At 38.2% G+C, this 20,634-nt stretch overlaps 3 protein-coding genes across 4 annotated transcripts; all 3 read right to left on the reverse strand.

The window, feature by feature from the left end:
* Positions 1 to 642: 642 nt before the first annotated feature.
* tmem18 (transmembrane protein 18) lies at positions 643 to 3,412 on the reverse strand. Its single transcript, XM_042390846.1, has 5 exons — positions 3,222 to 3,412; positions 2,948 to 3,065; positions 1,365 to 1,419; positions 1,140 to 1,233; positions 643 to 1,031 (listed from the first exon to the last, which is right to left on the reverse strand). The coding sequence occupies exons 1-5, from the start codon at positions 3,378 to 3,380 to the stop codon at positions 933 to 935; spliced, it is 525 nt and encodes a 174-aa protein (XP_042246780.1). The 5' UTR covers positions 3,381 to 3,412; the 3' UTR covers positions 643 to 932.
* A 980-nt stretch (positions 3,413 to 4,392) lies between these two features.
* On the reverse strand, positions 4,393 to 8,356 carry LOC121882675 (uncharacterized protein C1orf115-like). The gene is made up of 2 exons (XM_042391080.1): positions 7,973 to 8,356; positions 4,393 to 5,378 (listed from the first exon to the last, which is right to left on the reverse strand). Exons 1-2 carry the CDS (start codon positions 8,276 to 8,278, stop codon positions 5,241 to 5,243), a joined length of 444 nt encoding a protein of 147 aa, XP_042247014.1. The 5' UTR covers positions 8,279 to 8,356; the 3' UTR covers positions 4,393 to 5,240.
* A 691-nt stretch (positions 8,357 to 9,047) lies between these two features.
* Positions 9,048 to 20,285, reverse strand: si:dkey-119f1.1 (Structural maintenance of chromosomes protein 6-like). 2 transcript variants are annotated; one of them, XM_042389577.1, is made up of 27 exons: positions 20,180 to 20,285; positions 19,616 to 19,757; positions 19,307 to 19,442; positions 18,581 to 18,686; positions 18,183 to 18,319; positions 17,816 to 17,877; positions 17,495 to 17,575; positions 17,284 to 17,385; positions 16,978 to 17,097; positions 16,742 to 16,840; positions 16,398 to 16,544; positions 15,981 to 16,069; positions 15,707 to 15,871; positions 14,938 to 15,116; positions 14,522 to 14,723; positions 13,881 to 13,995; positions 13,448 to 13,608; positions 13,142 to 13,277; positions 12,301 to 12,381; positions 11,955 to 12,125; positions 11,370 to 11,507; positions 11,062 to 11,207; positions 10,745 to 10,870; positions 10,330 to 10,435; positions 10,016 to 10,168; positions 9,725 to 9,822; positions 9,048 to 9,509 (listed from the first exon to the last, which is right to left on the reverse strand). In XM_042389577.1, the coding sequence occupies exons 2-27, from the start codon at positions 19,733 to 19,735 to the stop codon at positions 9,416 to 9,418; spliced, it is 3,270 nt and encodes a 1,089-aa protein (XP_042245511.1). In that variant the 5' UTR covers positions 19,736 to 19,757; positions 20,180 to 20,285; the 3' UTR covers positions 9,048 to 9,415. The 2 variants fall into 2 exon arrangements, with proteins under 2 accessions (XP_042245511.1, XP_042245512.1); XM_042389578.1 differs by having other exon boundaries at positions 20,171 to 20,194.
* Between the last annotated feature and the right edge of the window lie 349 nt (positions 20,286 to 20,634).

A 20,634-nucleotide genomic window follows, 5' to 3' on the forward strand; every position in this document is an offset into this window, starting at 1 on the left:
CTAGTGGTGAACTGACATCCCATTATACAGTATTTCCCACTGTTAACTTGCGCCTTTCACTATAATGTTAAGGCTTTAAAGTGTCACTGCTACTGTCAAGAAAAAAAAAACAATGTGCATGCCAGAGGATGATATATACATTCAATTAAATCTGGGTGAGCAAACTTCAGAGAACCAAGGGCCAAGTGCCCAAAGCTGGATAGTGACTAGATGGAGCCCTGCAGAGTCCAAGAGAGGAAGTAAAAGGGGAAAGCTGGTGTAAAGGGTTGCAGGAAACTTTATCCAAATATCACAAAGGACTGTGCCGCACCTCTGGACTTTACTGACAGGTCACAAGACACAACTACCCCATGTAACCTCTCTAAAGACCCCCCACACTGTTGAGAAAGCAGGAGCTGTGTGGGAGCTGTCAGACAGGTTTAACCGATCCCGGGATACAAACCTGTTTTATCTTGGTGCGGGGTCAAGACCGGCTCACAGTAGCCTGTTTATGGTTGTGCCACATCTTTGTTATTTTGCTACTGTTAAATGATATTAATGCTGCAGGAATTTAATATAAATGATTCTGCCTTCTCCTAGTGTGTTAAAGCTAACTAAAGCACTGCAACATCCCCAGAACTTGAAATCAACAATCATACAAAAGTCTTTCAAAAATGCTTTATCTTTCACCAGTCTTTGCATTTCAGCACATGTTAAAACAACATTAAATACAAAACAGTAAATGTCCTTTGGTCCCCATAATTCTCATAATGCACTCAGCAGCACCTTTCAACAGTCATTCCAGTCATTACTGACATTGACAAATAATCCTTTTTACAGTCACCAAAAGGAATCTGCCTTCCTTTTTCCCCCCAAACTTCAGGATTAGCATAGAGAGACATGGATTCCTAATTCTTCCCAGTAAAGCCCATGTACGGACATGAGATGAGAGATCAGTCGTTCTTCTCTCTGTTCTCTCTGCGGGCCTTTCGCTTGAGCTGGAGTGTCTTCAGCTCAGTCATGGTGGAAAAGGTCCTGTACACCCACACCATCTGTCAAAGTGTAACACACACACACACGAAAAGGTGTTTTCTATCAGATATCCGCAACAAAGTCACACACTTGATGTGACACGTTGGAGAATAAGCAGTAAAACCTACCACAATGATGACTGTATTGAGCAGAAGAGGGATTGAGTAGACCAAAGATATAAACATGCCCTTGGAATCAAAGTACTGGAAATTAGAAAAGGACCTGCGATAGATAATTAAGATTGAGATCAACATTTTGTTTGTTATTGTTTCTCTACACAAACAACACAGCTTCTACAACACATATGATAGTATTAAAATCTTGCTGTAGTACTGCTGAACATCAGCCCTTACCTCCAGTTCATGGCTGCCAGCTCATTCAAATATTCAGCACTATACACCAAGCCAACTGTGGAGAAAGGCAATGGCAGTCTGTGAGAAGTCTGATCACGTGCTCTCCATTAACAATAGCTTATAACAGATACATTTTCACCAGTGCTTATGATTTTCATTTCATTTTGCTGAACAGAAATGTCAAAGATGTATTTGAGAACATTTAGAAACAATGTCACCAAGTTTGTTTTTCACCTGTAAAATGTCCCGCTCAGTGTGTATCTTAGTTCTTATAGAGCTGCAACCATTAGTCAATTAATCAATTAGTTACCAACTATTAAATGAATCGCCAACTATTTTGATAATCGATTAATTGTTTTGAGTAATTTTTTCAGAAAAAAAAGTCATAATTCTCTGATTCCAGCTTCTTAAATGTGAATATTCACTTGTTTCTTAAATCTTCTATGACAGTAAACTGAATATCTTTGAGTTGTGGACTGACTATTGTGGACAAAACAAGACGTTTGAAGATTTCACCTTAGACTTTGGGAAACAGTGATCTCCATTTTCTGATATTTTATGGCCCAAACAACTAATCTATTAAATCGATAAAATAATCGACCGATTAATTGATAGTGGAAATAATAATTAGCTGCGGTCCACACACATATACACACACACTAAAACTAAATGATATGAACTGCAGCAGAGACCCACTGTCAACTGGTAGTGTTATAGCACGTCTTTAACTTGTTTAAACATTAATCTACTCGTTTTATTTACCGGTAACATGTTGCACACCATCATCAGCCTAAACATGGGCTACACCTAAACCATCTCAGGTCTGCTCAAGATGGGACAGATGGTGAGTCAGTCCAATCCATAATAGCCTATATATCACATGGAGTTTACATGCCGGGACGTTTTCAGCTGTTTACACGCAGTTTACCTGACACCAGGTGATTTTACCTTTTAAGGAAAAGTCTGACATTAATGTTTTATTGAAAATCAACTGAGGTGTGGCTCCGCTGTTAATACTGCCTCTGTTTTTGTTCATATTATATTTAATTTAACTTCTTTCTCATTATCTGACACACTAACATGAATCCTGCTGTGTGTTTCAATCTGTAGGGAAAAATATAAAATAGTACATTTGAATTAATACAGCTGATAAATATTATACCCACCAGGGTTTATCTGCACCACTGACAAATATTTTATCAGTGTTTTACTTTGAATTGACCTCAATGAACTTAAAAGCTCATCATGTAGTTAAAAAATCAAATAGTGTTCATGTTTTATGTTTTATATGGACTAAGTTTTATTATGAACATACAATTGAATTTCCCATTGAAGAAAAGTTACAAAAGTGTTTGTGTATGCTGTCAATTCAATGTCAATCAAAAATCGGCCAAGAAAATTGCAATTACTGCATCTGTACAGGTGTGTCTATGCAGACTGTGAAGATTCTGACTTATTCAGGTCATGGTTTATAAAAGGTAGGTTTATAGTGAGTTTTTCCAAGACCAAAGAACAATTCTTGCCGCTGTTAAAATGAGTGTTAATTAACTAGCTGTTGCAGGATATCTGTATTATCCACTTACTCATGAGCAGGAAGTGACAGATCTGAGCTCTGTAATACCTGCAGGTCACAACAGTCAAACTCAGACACACAACGTGAAACACCAACAACCCGATGAGCCAAGGCTCCGACCACTGCACCTGCAAACAGTAACAGACACATCATATACAGCTGTTGTCAGAACTGTTAAATTACCTGATAGATAACCGTTAACACACGGACAACTATTAGCAGTGATAGCTTGTGTTATTAATAGCTTACTAGCCTCTCGAATAGGCGATTAAAATTGAACTTACAGACATAAGAAAAGTCCATATTGATGTAATTCTTAGGTTACTGAAGCCATCGATCGGGATGGAGCTACTATTGTGCGCTTTTTGGTCCGTCATCTTCACAAAACCCCTAAACTGCCCACTGTTGTAGCTTATTAGCTTTAGCTTTAGCTTGTGTCTCATGTAAACAACACAATGATGACTCTCCCACCCGCTTTCCGCTAAGACCCGCCCTACTCTGCCTCTGATTGGCTAGTACTCGTAGCCTTAGTTGGTTGGGTTGGTTAGGTTTAGGCATGAGGACTAGGATTGGTTGAGATTAGGGTAATAATTTCGGGATCAGAACCAATCATAGGCTAAGTAGGGCGGGTCTTCACAGAATGCGGGTGGGGGGAAAAAAGTAACGCGACTGCGGAAGAAGCACTTCTGACGTCACAGAGGCGATTTCGGGTATTTCACATATTTTTTGAAGTAAAAAAACATAAATTACATACAAACATATAGAATTGCCTTAACATTAAGTTTAATATATTAATTTACTGTATTATTATTATTATTATTGTCCTTGTCCTTCTATTTTGTATTTCCTGTCACAATTTCGATTATAATTATATATTATAATTATATATATATATTAATTAATTATATATTATAATTTCGATTCACAATGTTTAACATTTACACTGTGATGAATGACTGATAAAAAAAGTCTTGAAAATGGTTTAAATAGAGTCTTTAAAGAACAATTATTTTTAAAAAAACAAAATGAAAAAGAAACAAATGATGATAAAAATTATGAGAATAAAATCGACTGAAAATGACTTTTTAAAAATGTATTTTTTTGTCCTCCTATAGATTATTTTATTTCTACTGACTGTAAAGAGCTTCCTGCATTATCCTTTTACCAATTGTTTATTTATTTCATTATAATTTAATTTCCTGGCACTTTGTTTCCTCTTTTTGTTCACATATGTACATATTTATATGTTAATATACTTTGAATTTGATCGTTTCAATAAAGAAAGAAAAAAATAACGTTGTGTATTTGAGTTTCTGTCACTGAGTAAAGGCGAACTGTATACCATGTGATCACAGGAACCAACCAGTAAAGAGATGAAAAAAAGACCTTTTACACAGGAGGACTAATTAAGAAAATACATACAGGAAAAACAAATGACTATGGGTTGGTGCGCATTTTATTACACTCCAGCTCACACATATCATGACTCACAATTGAACAAGCTTCCATGTCTAGAGAAACACTCAGGTTTGGGTCAACCTTCAAAAGTCACACCATTATTTATGTCCCAGACAGTGAATCCTCTTAAACTTTTGCCTGCCTCTGATGTAGCCTCTTAATCATCATTACCTTGAAGGATCCATAGTCTGTTGTTGATCTTATAGCAAAGCTTAGACAATTTGAGAAATACTCTTGAGATCTGTAGTCCAGTTGCTCCACTGTGAGATGAGAGGCCAGCCTGGATTCTCATGGCAAGACTCACATGTTCCTGTCTTTGTCTTACAGCCTTGATTTACACGTCTTTTCACTTGCCTGTTAAGTCTTTCCTAACTGTAAATCCCTTTGAGAGGCATCTGCCCCTATTCACCTCATCTATAGCTATAGTTAATATTCCTGTCATGCCTGTCCTGCAGTAGGACCACATTCCCACATTCCTCTTCTGCACACATGTTAACACCGGCTTGATGCTTGATATAAAACATTTTCCAAGGCACATCATATTTTCAGTGTCAGTAGGGATTAATACATGGACAAGCAATATATAATTTAGGTTTAAAGAGCGCATTCATTGTTCTAGGCATAAAAAATAATTTTGTGATCCTCACACTGTACAATTTCTACAACATCGTTAGTGTCAAAATTTTAAAAAATGTTAGAATCAATAAGATCAACTATTTAAAAAAGACAAATGTTAGTTGCCTTCAACAATATGGATCAATTTTTGGTTACAAAGTCAAGTACAAAAACAATATAAACATGCTAAATAGCCTTTGGTCAGTGTCCATTGGTGCATGTGTCTCAGCTCAGGTCCTGTTTCTCCCTGGGTGGAAGTCAGGGACAAAGGTAGCTGCCACCGTGATCGGAGTAGAATAGCCGAGGGCAAAATTGTACAAACCGAGCATTAGACACTTCCAAGTGGAGCGCAGTGCCTTCCCAACATTCTGAAAGACAAACATACAACCATATATTAATCTATAATTCTGTTAATGTTGAAAAAAATCACATTCTTAGTCATCTGTTGTGTTATTTAGATGAAAAGGGAAACGGACATGGATCAAGGTTGAACTACTGTGTTACGAAGTGTTCCCCTCGTTAAACCCACACTGAATCATTTCATTATAATAATTAGCGTTTCCCGGTTATACAGATAAAGTTTTTTTTCAGTGATTTTGACAGAATGAGGTCAAAAAATATGGGTTTAAGAATTGGGACAGGACATGAAATGAGGTAGATGCTTTTTAAAGAAAGCCCATGTGGTGTTTTAGAACAATAACACCGCAGGGGGAGAAGCAAAGTCTGTTTTTACTCCTGAAATGTAAATATGGAGTCCCATGAACACTATTGTCTCCTGTGTTCTGTGAAGAGGAAAGGGCTGACCAGCTGAAGCGGAGACAGGAAGTCAGATGTTTTTACACACAAAAAAAGAGAAAAAAAATCCAACTTCCTCAATTCAAAGTGTGAATACAACTCTACCAACTATTTGAACTAAATCTTATGCATCAATTTATGAGGAGTCAAATATTAAACTAATATAACATGAAGGATAATAGCAGCCTACCATTCATTTATGACTTGTTTACCTGGCCTTCTTTAGCATGCTTTGACAGATTTTATGTAGGCCACGATGAACAGATAAGAGTCTGTTACTGTTCAGTATAAACACACGTGCCTTGACACTTATCTTTTGCTAGTAATGTTGCTGAAGGCCTTTCCTTATCAATCACATGTGAGAATGGGTTATAAAGTCATTTGCTGAGTAAATATATCTCTGATGTTGAGGTCACAATAGCTTCTTTATGATAGAACAGCACTTCCTGACCTCTACACCTGATTTTACAATTCATTGTTAAAATGGGGATGATCATGCACTCACAACACACAACATACACTATCAAAAACATTTAATACGTGCAAATTATATAATTCATGATGATGTAAAGAGAATTACACTATTATTACTATTATTCTTGATGGTTTGGTCATTTTACCTGATCAATTTGGACCTTCAATCATTTTTAAAATGTACTCAGTAGATTTGTGTACATGCATTGGCCTACTTGTTTTTCAAATTTTCTATAATTACTATTAAGATCATTTGAATGAGGCTGATTGATTGATGCCAAATTGAAAAACAACTTTTAACTTACCCGAATTGAATCTACAAGAAGAGACAAAAAGTTTGATCTAATCAAGTATCTTCATTAGGTTACAAGACACACACTGCATTCGCAAGCTCATACTTATTGAACATTAAACATTTCAAGCAAAACCAGTAATTTTCAGTCAACAGTACTTTTCAAAAACAACATCCTACTTCCTCATTGCTTTGTATATATATTACCATACCCACTAGTGAACTGCTAATTGTACTGCACATCCATGTAGATATGTATGTATGTGTATAAAGCTTGGACATTGAGTCAAATACCCTACTATGATTATTATAATAATGTAATAATATAAAACAATATAAACAGTAAGCTGGCCACTCATTTATGATTTGTTTACCGGAAATTCTGTAGACATGAGCAACTGATAAGAGTCTCGTATTTGGGGTCACAATTCATAAGCAATTTCCTCATAAATCATTTGAATGTCGGTTATAAGGCAAGTCCAGTTAATTATTTACTGTAAATAGACTACTGATGTTGGGAAAGGGACTCACCTGATCATGAGAACTGTTACCCTACTGACTGTGCTGTGCTTAATCAACTGAAAACTTGACAGGGTAAAGCTGAATTACAACCAAACAAAGAACCAAAGAGTGAAGACAGACCAGCTTCTTTGAGGAAGTGAACTACACTTGTTAACTGCATGGTCTGACCTCTTCATTGTTTTCCAGTGCTCTCTTTGAACCAGACAGACAGAGACCAGAGTGGTGACACTTATGAAGCTTTAATGCTCTTTAGTGAGAGTAATCTCCGGTTTTAGTCCGGCTGGGTCAATGTGAGCACAGAAGTTAGGCCAGCAATCCAAGATGAGCTTTTGCTGGTTGCCAAAGAGAATACAGCTGTGATATTTATCTGATCAGTTTCAACCTTTTATCCTTAACAGAATAAAAGGTGATCAAGATTATCCAACTTTGGGATTTTGATGTTTCAGTGATCTGTGAACTCTGAACTCTAAAACTAAGTAATTCAGCTGTAATGCATTTCTTAACTAGATATTTACCATAATAATCAAAATCAGGAGTCAATTCTATCACTGATGGGGAAAATGGGGATGACAGTAAAAACACATTGCTTAATTATATGGTTCATGATTGAGAGTGAAGCTGATTACATTGCTGTGTGTGTGTGTGTTTTTTTTGTATCTGTTCATCTGGAATAAATAAACAATTTTTTGCATTTTTCCCCCCAATATTAAACTAGAATGATTTGAATAAGGCCGGTTAAAGCATTTCAACTTACCCACATTTAACCTACAAGACAGAAGTTTGGCCAACTCACGTTTCTTATTTAAAAGTATCTTAATTAGGAGAGTTCATATTAATTGAATATGACATGTATTTAGCAAAACAGTACAGAAGACCTACCTTCTTTACTTTTTTGTACTTTTCTTTCTTCCTTTTCTTCTTCTCTTCTTCTTCCTTAGCTTGTGCCTCTTCATCCACCAGTGGCTCATACCTCTCTGGCAGAAAGGCAAAGTGTATTTCTCTGTGGCCCTTCTCATTTTGTCTGCCATCTTCTGCCACTTGCTGGCCGTCAGTGTGATCCAGGCTCCCTGGATGGTCCACACAGTCCACATGTCGTTGATACTTTGCTGCTCGTATACTCAGCATCTCACCTGACGCTCCTGCGTTTCTGTCAAACAACCTCGTTGAGAGAGATTTGGGCTTCATTGTTGTCTCCTTGTTGCAGCTCTCAGGGATGAAATTTTTAAGAAAGTACTGCTTTCCTTAGGAGGTCAGGTATGTTGTCAACAGACGTTATTGTGCATGAGTGGAATTGCATTCCATTGGACCGCCTTGTGTGGAGGATTTGGCACAGAGCCCTTAAAGGTGCAAATCCTCCTTCCTCGCGAGGCTGACCTTAATAGGTCTTAAGGTTTCAAGTTGAATGTTGTAATGCAGACCCAAATCAAAGTGACTTTTATCCAGGGAATAATAAGTAGAGCTGAGCAAAACATCATGATTATGTGTTTACCATGTCCTGTAGCATTGTGGTAAAGAAAAAAACCTAATTAAACTTCCAATTAATTATTAAAGAGATCAGACTGGTGATATTCTATATTTTTCTTATAGTCAGCAAATCCCATCACTACAGTTAGAATAAATGAAAAAATTTATCCACGACTGAAAAAAGGCACTTTTAATACCCAAATTTTGATGCTCTTTTAAAACCCAAACCCTGTATTTGTGACCAGTTTATTAAGATTTAAGTGTGCTTGGGACTGAGAGCCTCAGACAGGTATTGACAAATGGACTTCTCCTTGAAACAACCACAAAGAAAGTATGAGTTTGTTCTGCCGTAAACATAAACTTCCACTTTTGAGTTGGACCTACTTTAATTTATACTATGTTTTGATCAGCTGGACTTCTGGATTCTAAATTATTTTAGAAGACAGACAATACAATACAATACAATAAAAATAACACCCAAAACAGCATGTCTGTTAACTTGACTGGTTTAATGAACATCAGCCACTGCTTGCAATGACATCATCATTCAACGTGCCAGTTTTCAAGCCATTTAACAGGTATTTTTACAATATATAGAAAAACTGGTGCTTAAACTCAGTATCATAGTACAAAACATTTATTACCTCCTAAACTGAACTTTGAACAATCATTCTTGGGTTTGAACTTAAAACAGCAGCTGAATTCGATGACTAGAGATCCACACGTGGCTGCACTTCTTCACCTAACTGTTTCCCTACAGATGGGAAACTCTGCTGGGAAGCTCTGTCTCGCCCCACTGTGGCCTGTCCTGCTGTCATGGAGTCTCAGCACCTGCTAGTGGTCTCGTAGCAAGTAATACTACTGATCCTCGTCTTGATTTCTTTGTGTTTTGTTGCCGCGGTCTGGATCGTTGAGACGGAGGATGTGGATTAATTGACTCACTGGAAGAGAACTGAAAAAAAAAAAAAAAAAAGATGAAAATGTGTCTGTGCCTTTGATTCTTAATGAACTAGAGGCTGTTTCCAAGGAAATCAACCAGTGCACTGACATGATGAGGCGTTTGCTCTTGTCATAGCTAATTTACTAAGTTAATATACAGTAACTAGATCAATAAATCACATCACGGTGGTCTAACTGCTTTGATACAGATGTTGTAGCAGTGGTTACCTCATGTTCTGTGGGGTGAGGAAAATGAACTGTCTGTGGCGCTGGCTGGCAGCCACCTTCAGCATCATGTCCATGGATATCCTCCTGTTCACCATGTCCTAATTGAAACAAAACAACACCCAAACATAATGCCATCTCTTTAAAAATAAGACTTTCTCACAACTTATTCCTCCCCCTCTAATACCTATTTGTTGCTGTGACTAGAAATGATCTGGCTTTACAATTTAGGCATTTAGCATGAGCTCATATTCAGACAAACATACAATGTCAATAAAAACGGCCTTTTATTACCATGTAAACATCAAACTCGTCAAGGCAGCGGAAAGGCGTCTCTGTGATGGCCCAAAGAGAGAGAACAAAGCAAACAGTGGAGAAGGAGCGCTCGCCTCCTGACAAGGAGCGCATGTCACTCAAGTCAGCCTTGTTTCCTTGGCCTGGCTGCACCTACAGAGGAGAGAGTTACAGTCAGTGTATGTGTATGTATGTATGTATATATATATATATTTTTTATTTTTTAAAGAGAAATGACAATCAATTTTCAGTCCACAGGTGTAGACTTCAATGTAGATTTTTAGAGGGAATATAAGGCAATGTTTTCTTCTTACTGAGACGGAGAGGGTTTCATTCTTGTGGTCAAAGGTCATACTTCCAGTGTATCCTCTCTGAGCCAGCATGCTATCAAAGTAGTATTTACAACGGGCTGAAAGGAACCTGAGACACCAAGATACAGAGAAAAAGGGTCAGATGGACGAAGATGGAAGGCATAAGGAATGATAATAAAACAGGGAACACAATTAACAGTTGTTTTTTCAATTTAGTTCATTTATTAGCTACTACAGAATAATATCTCATTCACTAGCATAGAGCAAACAATACAGCTGGTGGACAAAATGAAAAGAGCATCATGTCACATTGGCAGTTTAGAGGTAATTTTCCAAAACACATTTAATCAACTATTCACTTTATATCAATTTGTTGCACAGGTTGTATTATCACTGCTGAATGTCATTTCAAACTTGCCTCCTGAACTCAGAATAAACCTGGACTCTGTGGTTCATGACACTGTCCAGGCTTTTGATGAAGCTGTTGAGGTTCTTCATTTGCTGTGCCATGTTATTGTAGCTCTCCAGCGCCTCACGGTACTGCCTAGACATGAGAAAGAAGTGGGAAAAAAGTGATGTTAAAAAGGATGTTTTTTTGTGGTACAATAGTTTGCCAAGTTTAATAGTTTAATGAAAGTAACCGATGTAGTGACATTTCACGGAAGCGTCAGTGGAAATGTTATCTACAAAGCCATTATGTTACTAGGATGTGACAGAAGGGTCAAAGTAACTTACCTCACAACCTCCTCGCGGTCACCTTGTTGTTCCTGCTGAGTTGTGATCTTAACTTTGAGACGGCTGATCTCACTGTCCAGGCTCCTGGCTGTCCGACGTATTTCCAGGCGCTCTGGGGAGATCTCTTTGGCCTTGGACACAGATGTCTGAACCGTAGATAGAAACAAATAATCAATTTTTTAGATACAAAGCAGGTGAATAACACAATGGTACCTTCACTGAAACAGATCCCACTCTGGTTAACTTGTGATTAACTTGTGATTTCAATATTTTAAACCAGCTGTGATGAATACTAATGTGTGACATACCTGAAGGTCCTGCTCCTTGCTTTCTAAGGTGCCTTCCAGGACCTGGATGTTTCGGAGATGGGTGCTGCGTTTCTCATCGTAGTGTTTCTTGTGATGCTTGCACTTCATCACCTCCTGGTCAGTCTTACTCAGATCGTCCTTTAGCAGACCAGAGGAAACAGGCACACAATGTTTATTGCACTCATTAGTCAGGGGATGTTGGCTGCTTTGAGCGACTGAGACTGTACTGACATAACCAAATAACAGGGATACAGCCACCTTTAGGTATAATTAATAACTTCTTCAGTTTTACCTCTGGACCAAGATCTTTAAAAAGCAATGCAATGTTGATCTTGTGTTAATGCAAACTTGGAGAAAGCTTCTTGTAGCTGCTTTACAGGAGCTTCAGCAATTTTGTCTGTCTCATCAAGTTTTTTCTCTTTCGTTTCTGGAAGGCAGAAAAGCTGTTTCTTAAGTTTGGGATGTTGTGATTTGAGAATTCCACACATAGACTGACATGGTTTACATACTGTGAAAGCAAAGGGTGCTAATCAAAATTTTTCTTTTATCCTGACGACTGAAAATCTCGAGTCTGTCCGTTATTACCTTGATTGAGTCGGCCTCTTCAGCGATGGTGTTGATCCGCTCTTTGTGCTGATTGTACTCCTGCTCTGCCTTCTCATAGGAGCCCTTGAGCTTGGCCATCTGAGCTTGTGCCTCCTCGTACTCAGCACGCTTCGAAGAGATCTTACTCACAATCTCCTGAAGATCCTCCTCCTGTGGTAGAGCAGTGACAGCAGCATATCACAAAGAACATCTGTTGAATCAATGGAATGTGAATTCCCTGGAGATCCTACATTTATTCTTAGTGGAATAATGTGTTCAGGTAATATCTACTGAGCTGAGTTCAGGTTTACAGCATTTCACCATAATGTGGGGATTCTGCACTAACCAGGGGCTTGAGGTCCTCTGACTGAGGCTCTTCCACGTTCTCCAGGTCTCTCAGCTCCAGCTTTTGCTTTGTGACTTTATCCTGGAAGATAAACACAAACTTCATGAGCTGATTCATAGTCATATTAGAGCAGAAATAATTATTTTCATTACTGATAAATGTAACAACTATTTTCTCCATTAATCGTGCTGTAAAATGTAAAAACGTTGTGAAACTGCCTATTACGATTTCCCAGAGCTGATAATTTATTTTTACTGTCATAGGAGAGCAAGAAAAAACAGAAAATGTTTACGTTTAAGAAGCTGGAATCAGGGACTGTTTTGTAATTTGTGCCTAAAAAAACTGCTCAAACAATTATCAAAATCATTGAAAATTGATTTTCTGTCAGTTGACTTACTGATTGCTCAACTAATCCTTGCAGCTCCATTTCCATTCCATTTTTGATTAAACAGTATTTTCTTTTGTTATTCATGCTTAAATTTATCTTAAGGTTTCCAGTTGAAATAACAGTTTTTATTAAATGAATGTATTCAACTGTTGGGACAAGATCCGGCATAATACTGATGGCCAGTAAAAATTGTATTAAACTAAACTCCAGAATAAACTATTAAAAAGGTATTGAGTATGTGTCATTTTCAATTTGGAATGCATGCATTATAATAATTTTAAAAACTGTTAAGAAAAAATACATTTTATTTTCAAATATTAATGAAAACTTGCTCAGTGAAGCTGTGAGTTTCAATGTCTGATATTCAGAGAGGGTAAGCATTAAGACATGATCTTCATCATTTCATAATAACCTGAGAATTACATGACAATATATAAGAGGTAAAAACATTACTTTGGTGGTCTTCTGCTCTATGTGGGCTCTTCTCTGCAGCCCTTGGTTCTGTTTGATGTCGTCATCCAACTTCCTCATTTGTTGCTGGAAGCGATTTGCCTGAGCTTTCTGGTTCTCTATCTCTCTCTGCAAGTGCCTGAAAATAGAAGAACCAAGAGGTGGAGGAAAAAGACAATGACAGAGACAGACGGTAAAAAAAACAAGAGCACAGCTTTATTCAGCAATTCCCTGTTGTGATATATACAGTATATTCTAATAATTGTAGCTGACCAAATGTCTCCAGGAGTGAAGTTCTCACACACACACCTGATCTCCTCCTCAATGTCTCCCGAGAGGTAGTTAGCTCTGGTCTGCTCAGCGGTGTAACTGCGGTTATTAAAGATCTGATCTCCCTCCTTGGAGAAAGCCTGGTTACAGTTCTGAGGAGGGTTTCTGCCCTGCATCACTCTCCGAGCCTCTGTGCGATTCTATATACAAAACACATGCAAAACAACAAAACTCATGTCAATGCAGCGTGAAATATCTACACACACCACATCATTTGTATGTCGTCATATGCCACTGTACAACACCTAAGTATGCAAAATGAATTTCAGCGTCAACCGACAACAAAAGTTTTATTACATCATGCACGAAAGACACGTCTAACCAGTCTTTGCAGATAGTCCCCATCAGCTTTTATTACAATACTGAAACTTGTGTTAAAAGGGGCTTTTCTTGTGAATATATCACTTGTTACCTTTATAAGTAGAATGCTCTCAATCCCCCTTTGATCAATCAGGCAGTTGGCCACAATTGGGTCCTCAATTTCTAGAGCTTGAAGCACGGACGGGTAATCAGGGTGATTCACAGCCCTGACAGAGATAAAACAAAGGAAGACCTCTTTTAATTAACAGTGTTTTTGGATATATTTTTGCATTGCTTAAGTGAAAATCCACACAAAAGGTATGCTTTAGTGTCATAGACTCACCACCACCTGCTGTCAGTTTAAATTCAGTCAGTTAATGTACTCCAATAGTAAGACGTTTTCACAGCAGAATAAACACATGAAAAACCTTCACATTTCCAAAACATTCACATTTTTCAAACCACTCCTGCAGCTTAATCCTTAAACTTTCTGTCTGTGTGCTAATGTGCGTTCCAAAGTGTCTTAGTATTTTCCCAAGCATGCTTTTCTTTTTGATGCTTGTGAAGAAGCCGTGTAAATTTGAAAATGGTGAAAAGATGTTATCACTGCAGTACATTATAACTAAACATTAATCCAAGTAGAACAAAGCCACTGTTCTCTTCAAGCTGAATGCTTTTTTTCCAGGCAATATGCCATAAAATCTGAGACTAGCGTTTAACAAAATGATTCTGTAAATATTGTGCTGCCCTCACCTCTTTGTTGTGTCATGGACATGAGGGAGAAAATGGCTGGTAATGATCACAGGTCTGCGGCCTGTGGGGAACACTTTGGTCATGAGCCCCAACAGCACTTTCTCGTCCTCATGGTTGTCACAAGTGAAGGCATGCAGCTGGCCTTTAAGACATACTTCTATAGCCAGAGCATGCTCTGGGTCCTTCAGGCTAATAAGATAACCTGTAGAAGAGAAAAAAATAACTAAAGGATTACAACATAGACAATATAGAATTCTTATAAGATTCCTATAACTTTATAGTAGACACTGTTGTTTAATGTTTTTACCGAGATACATGAAATAGTTAACAGGGAAATACGCACTGTCAGAGCAAGAAATTCTGCTCCTCATTGTCTTAAAGATACTTGAACACAATTGTATAACAGTGAGTCTTACCCAGTGGTCCTCGGGGTCTGTGCTTGAACTGGCCCCTTCTGTGAGCGTCCTGGATGGCGCTGAGGAGTGGGGGCATGTGCTCTCCGAAGCGCCGCAGCCGATTGGATCGACTGCTTTCCATTGTCTGCAGGTTCCTACTGTTAGCTTCAATGGACTTCTGGAGTACTTCTTGCTCCCTCCTGAAGTCAGAAGAAGGTGAGTGTTTCATCATGTTAGAGGCTATACCTAACTGCTGGGAAGTCTTTCACAGGGGATTAAGCCTATCTGGACTAAAAAAAAACAAGAAAATCACCTGTATTTACATATTGAATCACTGGCAGAATTATTTAGAAGCACTGACAAAACAGAAGGACAAAGAGTTGGCTTCACATAATAGTATGATTAGTTAATGATATTCTTTTTGTCTAAATACCCAGAACATTTATTTCAGTGCAATTAAAATCTTTGATGGTAATGATGATGATAATTACGTTATCGGCTAATCGTACGATATATGGACATGAATTTGATACATTTTTGCTGACCTCAATATTTCCCCATTGTGTTTACATGCATGTTTGTTTACATAGGAGAGATAGAGAGATAGAGAGATAGATAGATAGATAGATAGATAGATAGATAGATAGATTTTTGGGACAATAAATTGTCCAACAAAAGTAGTTATCGTGACAGGCCTAACCATACTCAGGTCAGGCATGGCATACGGGTTTCTTCAAGCTACCCACAGGAGCTAACAGTAACTGGTTATGCCCAGTTTCTGATACCTTACCTCATCTTTCCTTGTTCTTCTTTGGCACGATTGCAGGCGTGCTCGTACTGGTCAATCTGTTGACCCAGAGTGGAGATCTGGTGCGTCAGTTTTTCCAGCTCAGTCTGGATCTGTTGCATGTTCTCTTTCCTGGCCTGGCTCTCCGATCCTGATGTCTGACTGATGCTAGAGGGATCAAAAAGGTGATGACAAAAGTTGGAAGGAGGACAAAAAGCACAGGGTGGTCATCACAGATCACTGCTTATTGTTTCAGTTGACAAAATGACCTGCGTACCTCTGAATGAGATCATTTATTCTTCGGGACAGTTGAACTTTGTCCTTTTCCAGGTCCCTTAGGTTAGCCTTGCATCTGTGGACTGTGACCTAGAGTGCCCACATAATTGAAGAAAAGAAACACTGGCCATTTACAAACTTACACAACACACACTGCAAGGATAACAGTAAATTTAAAAAGCTCTGCACAAGATTAAATCTGACAAACTGAAGAAGCAGGAACTCTTTTCTGCCACTATACACTTTACATTTATTACTCTACTGTTTTTATTATTTTACCTCATAGCACTTGTTCAGCACTGTGAGTAAAGCTTTGTTTGGCAGTTAGCAACATACTCAAGTTTCTTTGACTTAGAGCAGGCCAACAGTTATTACCTAAAAGGACTTACACCTCTTATACAAAACTCAGAACTCTGACCTCGCTGGACTTGAGAATAGTATTACGTCTCTGGGCCTCTGCCTTCAGCTCAGCACATTTGGGCTGGAGCTCCTGGACCTGCTGGGTGATCCCCTCCAACTGTTCCTGGATCTGCTTGTACTTCTTCTCGGCCCCCTCGACCTTATTCTGCAGGATTACATGAAAATAGATCAGAGAAGTATTTGGGGACAGAGGATAGACGAAGAGTAATACTAAAACACACACACACACACACACACACACACACACACTTAAAGACAGTGGTGTTATCCCTAAAACCACAACAACAACCAAAATGACTTTACTCAACAGTAATTATATGAACCAAATAGTCATATTTATACCTTCCACTCTTCCACTTTTTCATCATATTTCTCTGTGGAACGTCTGTCTGACCGCAGCTTCTCTCTCATCGGCTCCAACTCCTTCTCCATCTCAGTCACCTGCACATTTAAGTCAAAGTCAGTAACCATTAGATTAATGTTCTTTTCAGTAAATACTGCACTGACTGAGTTGCATAAGGGCACAGGGGGGTGGGTAAAGGGGGTGGGAATTCAAACCAGTGAGAAAAGGATCTTACTAAAGCCCAAGCCATCTGCTTCTGTAACTCCTCCAGCTTGGTGCGCATTTCGTCAAGCGATGCCAGGTTCTTGTAACGGTCCTCTTTCTCCAGGTACTTCCGCTTTTTCTCTTTCAACTCCTGTAACAGCCATAGAAACATACATGATCATAAATGAAGAGGAGTAGCTATGCTGTCTAGCTTTGTTACTGAACTCCTAGTTGAAGGTTTAAAAATTCTATCCACAATGAAGCCTGAAAATTGATTAACACTATTTTATAGTCTCATGTAGTTAAATATGAAAATGTCACGCAGACTGATTCTTACTTCACTGTGTTGACATGCTTTATCTTCTGTGACGTGCTTGGTGGTTTTGATGTAGACAAAGTCCTCTCTCATCTGCTCCAGCTGGGTAGCTTTCATGAAAAACTGAGCAAGAGGAACAGAAAAAAAATTGCAGTGCTTGAGCAACAAATCTGCACTGTGCTTACAAAGCAAAGACAAAAGCTGTCATCATATGTAATCACTTTAAACAAACCTTGTACTTGTCCCCCTCTCCTTTAGAGTGTAGGAAGTATTTGCTCATCTCTTGAGTGAGAACTGAAACAGGATTGTTGACCTTCAGAAGAAAGAATGTTGTTATACACTCTCCAACCAACATTGTAAGACACATATTTTTCCCACATTAGTGCTCTATCTGAATGGGTTCAGTGCATGCAATCTGACTTTGCTTCATGCCTCCAGGGAAGGAGGAAGGAGCAGGTTCAACAGTACTCTCATTCTGAAGAAGCGTGATATAAGTTTGCCATAATGAAGTTTGAACAACACTGTACATCTATAAGACTTTCATAGTTCATACCTGGATATTAAAATTGTCCAGGATGGACAGGAGCTCTTCCTTTTTGGTTGAGACAAGTAGACCTATAAGAGGAAAAAAAATATGTTGGTGAATACTTAAAGCTCAGAGAAATATTTAAGCAGCTACAGGAAGTGGTACTAATATTGCAAAACTCTTTTTGCTTTCGCCCTTGCTCTTTAGCAGTGTTTAGTAATTGTCAAATAAATCAAATAAATGAAAGAAATAAAAAATAAAATGAATTGAGTTTTGACTTTTTAAAGCAGTCAACCTTAAATTTACTTGGAGAAATAGGATACTGTACATTATTGTACCAAATTGTAGCAGTGGTCTCTTCACACAATACTGAAAATGAGTTCATTGTTTTTACCAGATTTGCTCCTGAGTTTGTAGGTTCTTAACCCCTCACGTGTTATTCTCAGGTCTACAATGATAGCTGGACCATACACCTCAGGTTTGTAAGCATCCTTTCCTTTGTTACGCAGTGTGATTGATACATCAGCTGAGCTGTGAAAACAGAGAAACACAAATTGAATCTATTCAGATTGAAGACATGCAACTTTTAAAAAATACATTTCTTTTAATCATCAGAGTGCAAGGCCTGACATATGAGACATATGAAACATTTGTTTCCACTAAAAAAAATTTACAGTGCAAACTGGGGGTTGGAGGAGCCACCAGGTCATATTATAAAGACAACAACATGACCTGATTCAAATCAACTTGACAAGAAAGAATGTACATCACATGATGCTTCGATATGTTTACCTTTCTCCTTCCTTCACAAAACCCTTGAGTGATAATCCTCTGTTTGTGGCCTGTGCATTCCCGCCTAAGGAAACTATGAGCGCTGTCAGAACAGCACTCTTTCCACCTGTAACACAAGAAGTTTGCGCAATTTTTTATTTTATTATTTTTTTTATATTTTAGACATTGTAATAAGATGCATGGAAGACAATACAGACACAAAATACCAGAGGGTATTCCAGAAAGAAGGTTAACCTATCATAAAAAGACACCTGCAATGCACAAAATTATTTGTGTGGAAAGATAATTTGCACTTTCTGGTTACAAGAAAAACACGTTATACAAGCACTTCAATCAGTTTGATCATGCCACTTAGTAGGTTAGTAGTAAAATGTTAAATTTGGTAACCTCTTATATATTTTATTTAGCCTGTATGGTTTCTAAGATATTAATCAAATGTGTGAGGCTAAACTTTGATATGAGCCTGTCCTTTATGTTTAAATAGGCATTTCACTCTGGTTAAAAGATCCTAACAGTGGTTGAGCCCCATGCTGGAGCCTGAAAACTGCCATGTAGCAGGTTAACATGATCAAGCTTAGGACATTATAATAAAAGGCACAGACATTCAGAAAACCTGGTTTCTGAAATAGGAAACAAGGATTTCTATTCATTTCAGTTCAAAAGATCTAGATATTTTCTTTATCCTTTTTTCCTGAAATACCACACTGGTTAACGAGTTTCACTCACTTCCATTGTTGCCGACAATAAAATTGACATTGGAACCAAAAGTGAATGGGCCAAGGAGAGAGTGGCACATGAAGTTCTTCAATGTGATGCTCTCCACAATCCCTGCATCACTCACCACCTCGCCGCCAGATTGCATCTAAACACAAGTTAGTTACGTTATGTCACTCCACTTGAATACAAGCTATATACAGTATATTAACATTATCAGAGAATCAGCTCAACAAAATAAAGAGAATACAATCATAATTTTCTGTAGGTACAAAGTCTTTAGGATAACATGTTTCACAGCATGACAGTGACATTAAATACCTGATTACTCAGTAGAGGATCTTCCTGCTCCATATTAACATTTTCATCTTCCTCCTCCTCCACGGGTTTGACCCGTTTATGGGGATTATCACTGGCAGAGCTGCTTTTTCTTTTAGACATCTTGAGAGCCTGTACCACCGTGCTGTGTGGGTAAACGGAAAGTGAAACTTAACAAAGATGCTAGCTTTAACTTACAGCCAGGCTGTTGGTTGACCTTAAGTCTGACAGCGACTTTTGATATACAGCTAAAACACTGTGGTCACTTTTGCTGACCTTGATAGTTCGTTAGATTTGTTTCGCCAACCTTTATGTGATAAAAAAAAACACTCTGCGAGTGTTGGACATATAGTTAGGTAACTTTGAACGAAAACAGTGACAACAGTTGCAACTTAGCTCTTTACCTACATCTGTTAGCCACGTTATCAAACTAGCTAACTAGCACCGTATGCTAAACAAAACAAGGGTTGACACCAACAGCAGTTGACTATTTTGTAGTTGGTTGTAAATCGCTATAAGAAATCGCAAGAACTGGTAACTTATGGAAAAGCACTTCACCTAACTTACCTCTCGGCAGCCGCTCCTGCACAACACAGCTGATGGGGGGAGCACCGGACCACTGGTTATCGAATTCGCGCCCACGTCCCAGTGAAATATCGCGTGAATATACGAGATCGAAACCTGATCGAAACATAAACACTTGTTTGTTGAATGTATGAGGATTAATCGCAATAAAAGCACAAACCTCAATGCTATTACCGTTAAATTCAGAATACTGGCGGGCTGTGAATTATACACTTTTAAAAATTTGCCAATAACGACCGCTGTATTAGCTATAAATGATGATAAATCATGAATGATAATCCCAGTTACACTACAGAATAATTAAAATGTGCCAATTACCAATCCCATTGTCAATTATCGCTAACTGGCATACACACACCACAAACTGCTACTCTTTGCCCTGCATGACACTTGTAATTGCATTTATCTGTTACTGTGCTGGGCCTATTTTTAATAGG

Source organism: Thunnus maccoyii, chromosome 17, assembly GCF_910596095.1.
Source record: "Thunnus maccoyii chromosome 17, fThuMac1.1, whole genome shotgun sequence".
Classification (NCBI taxonomy): domain Eukaryota; kingdom Metazoa; phylum Chordata; class Actinopteri; order Scombriformes; family Scombridae; genus Thunnus; species Thunnus maccoyii.

Bases quoted from the DNA above. Each gene is read 5' to 3' on its own strand.
- LOC121882675 (XM_042391080.1), bottom strand. From the start codon at position 8,278: ATGAAGCCCAAATCTCTCTCAACGAGGTTGTTTGACAGAAACGCAGGA. The intron at 5,379-7,972 runs GTAGGTCTTCTG...TTTGTCTTTCAG, and splicing joins AGTACAAAAAAGTAAAGAAG to AATGTTGGGAAGGCACTGCG.
- si:dkey-119f1.1 (XM_042389577.1), bottom strand. From the start codon at position 19,735: ATGTCTAAAAGAAAAAGCAGCTCTGCCAGTGATAATCCCCATAAACGG. The intron at 19,443-19,615 runs GTATTTAATGTC...ACTTGTGTTTAG, and splicing joins ATCCTCTACTGAGTAATCAG to ATGCAATCTGGCGGCGAGGT. The intron at 12,382-13,141 runs GTAATGTTTTTA...TTTATCTTCCAG, and splicing joins TAGAGCAGAAGACCACCAAA to GATAAAGTCACAAAGCAAAA.
- tmem18 (XM_042390846.1), bottom strand. From the start codon at position 3,380: ATGAGACACAAGCTAAAGCTAAAGCTAATAAGCTACAACAGTGGGCAG. The intron at 1,420-2,947 runs GTAAGTGGATAA...CTTTCTCCACAG, and splicing joins CTGTCACTTCCTGCTCATGA to TTGGCTTGGTGTATAGTGCT. The intron at 1,032-1,139 runs GTAGGTTTTACT...ACACTTTGACAG, and splicing joins TCAATACAGTCATCATTGTG to ATGGTGTGGGTGTACAGGAC.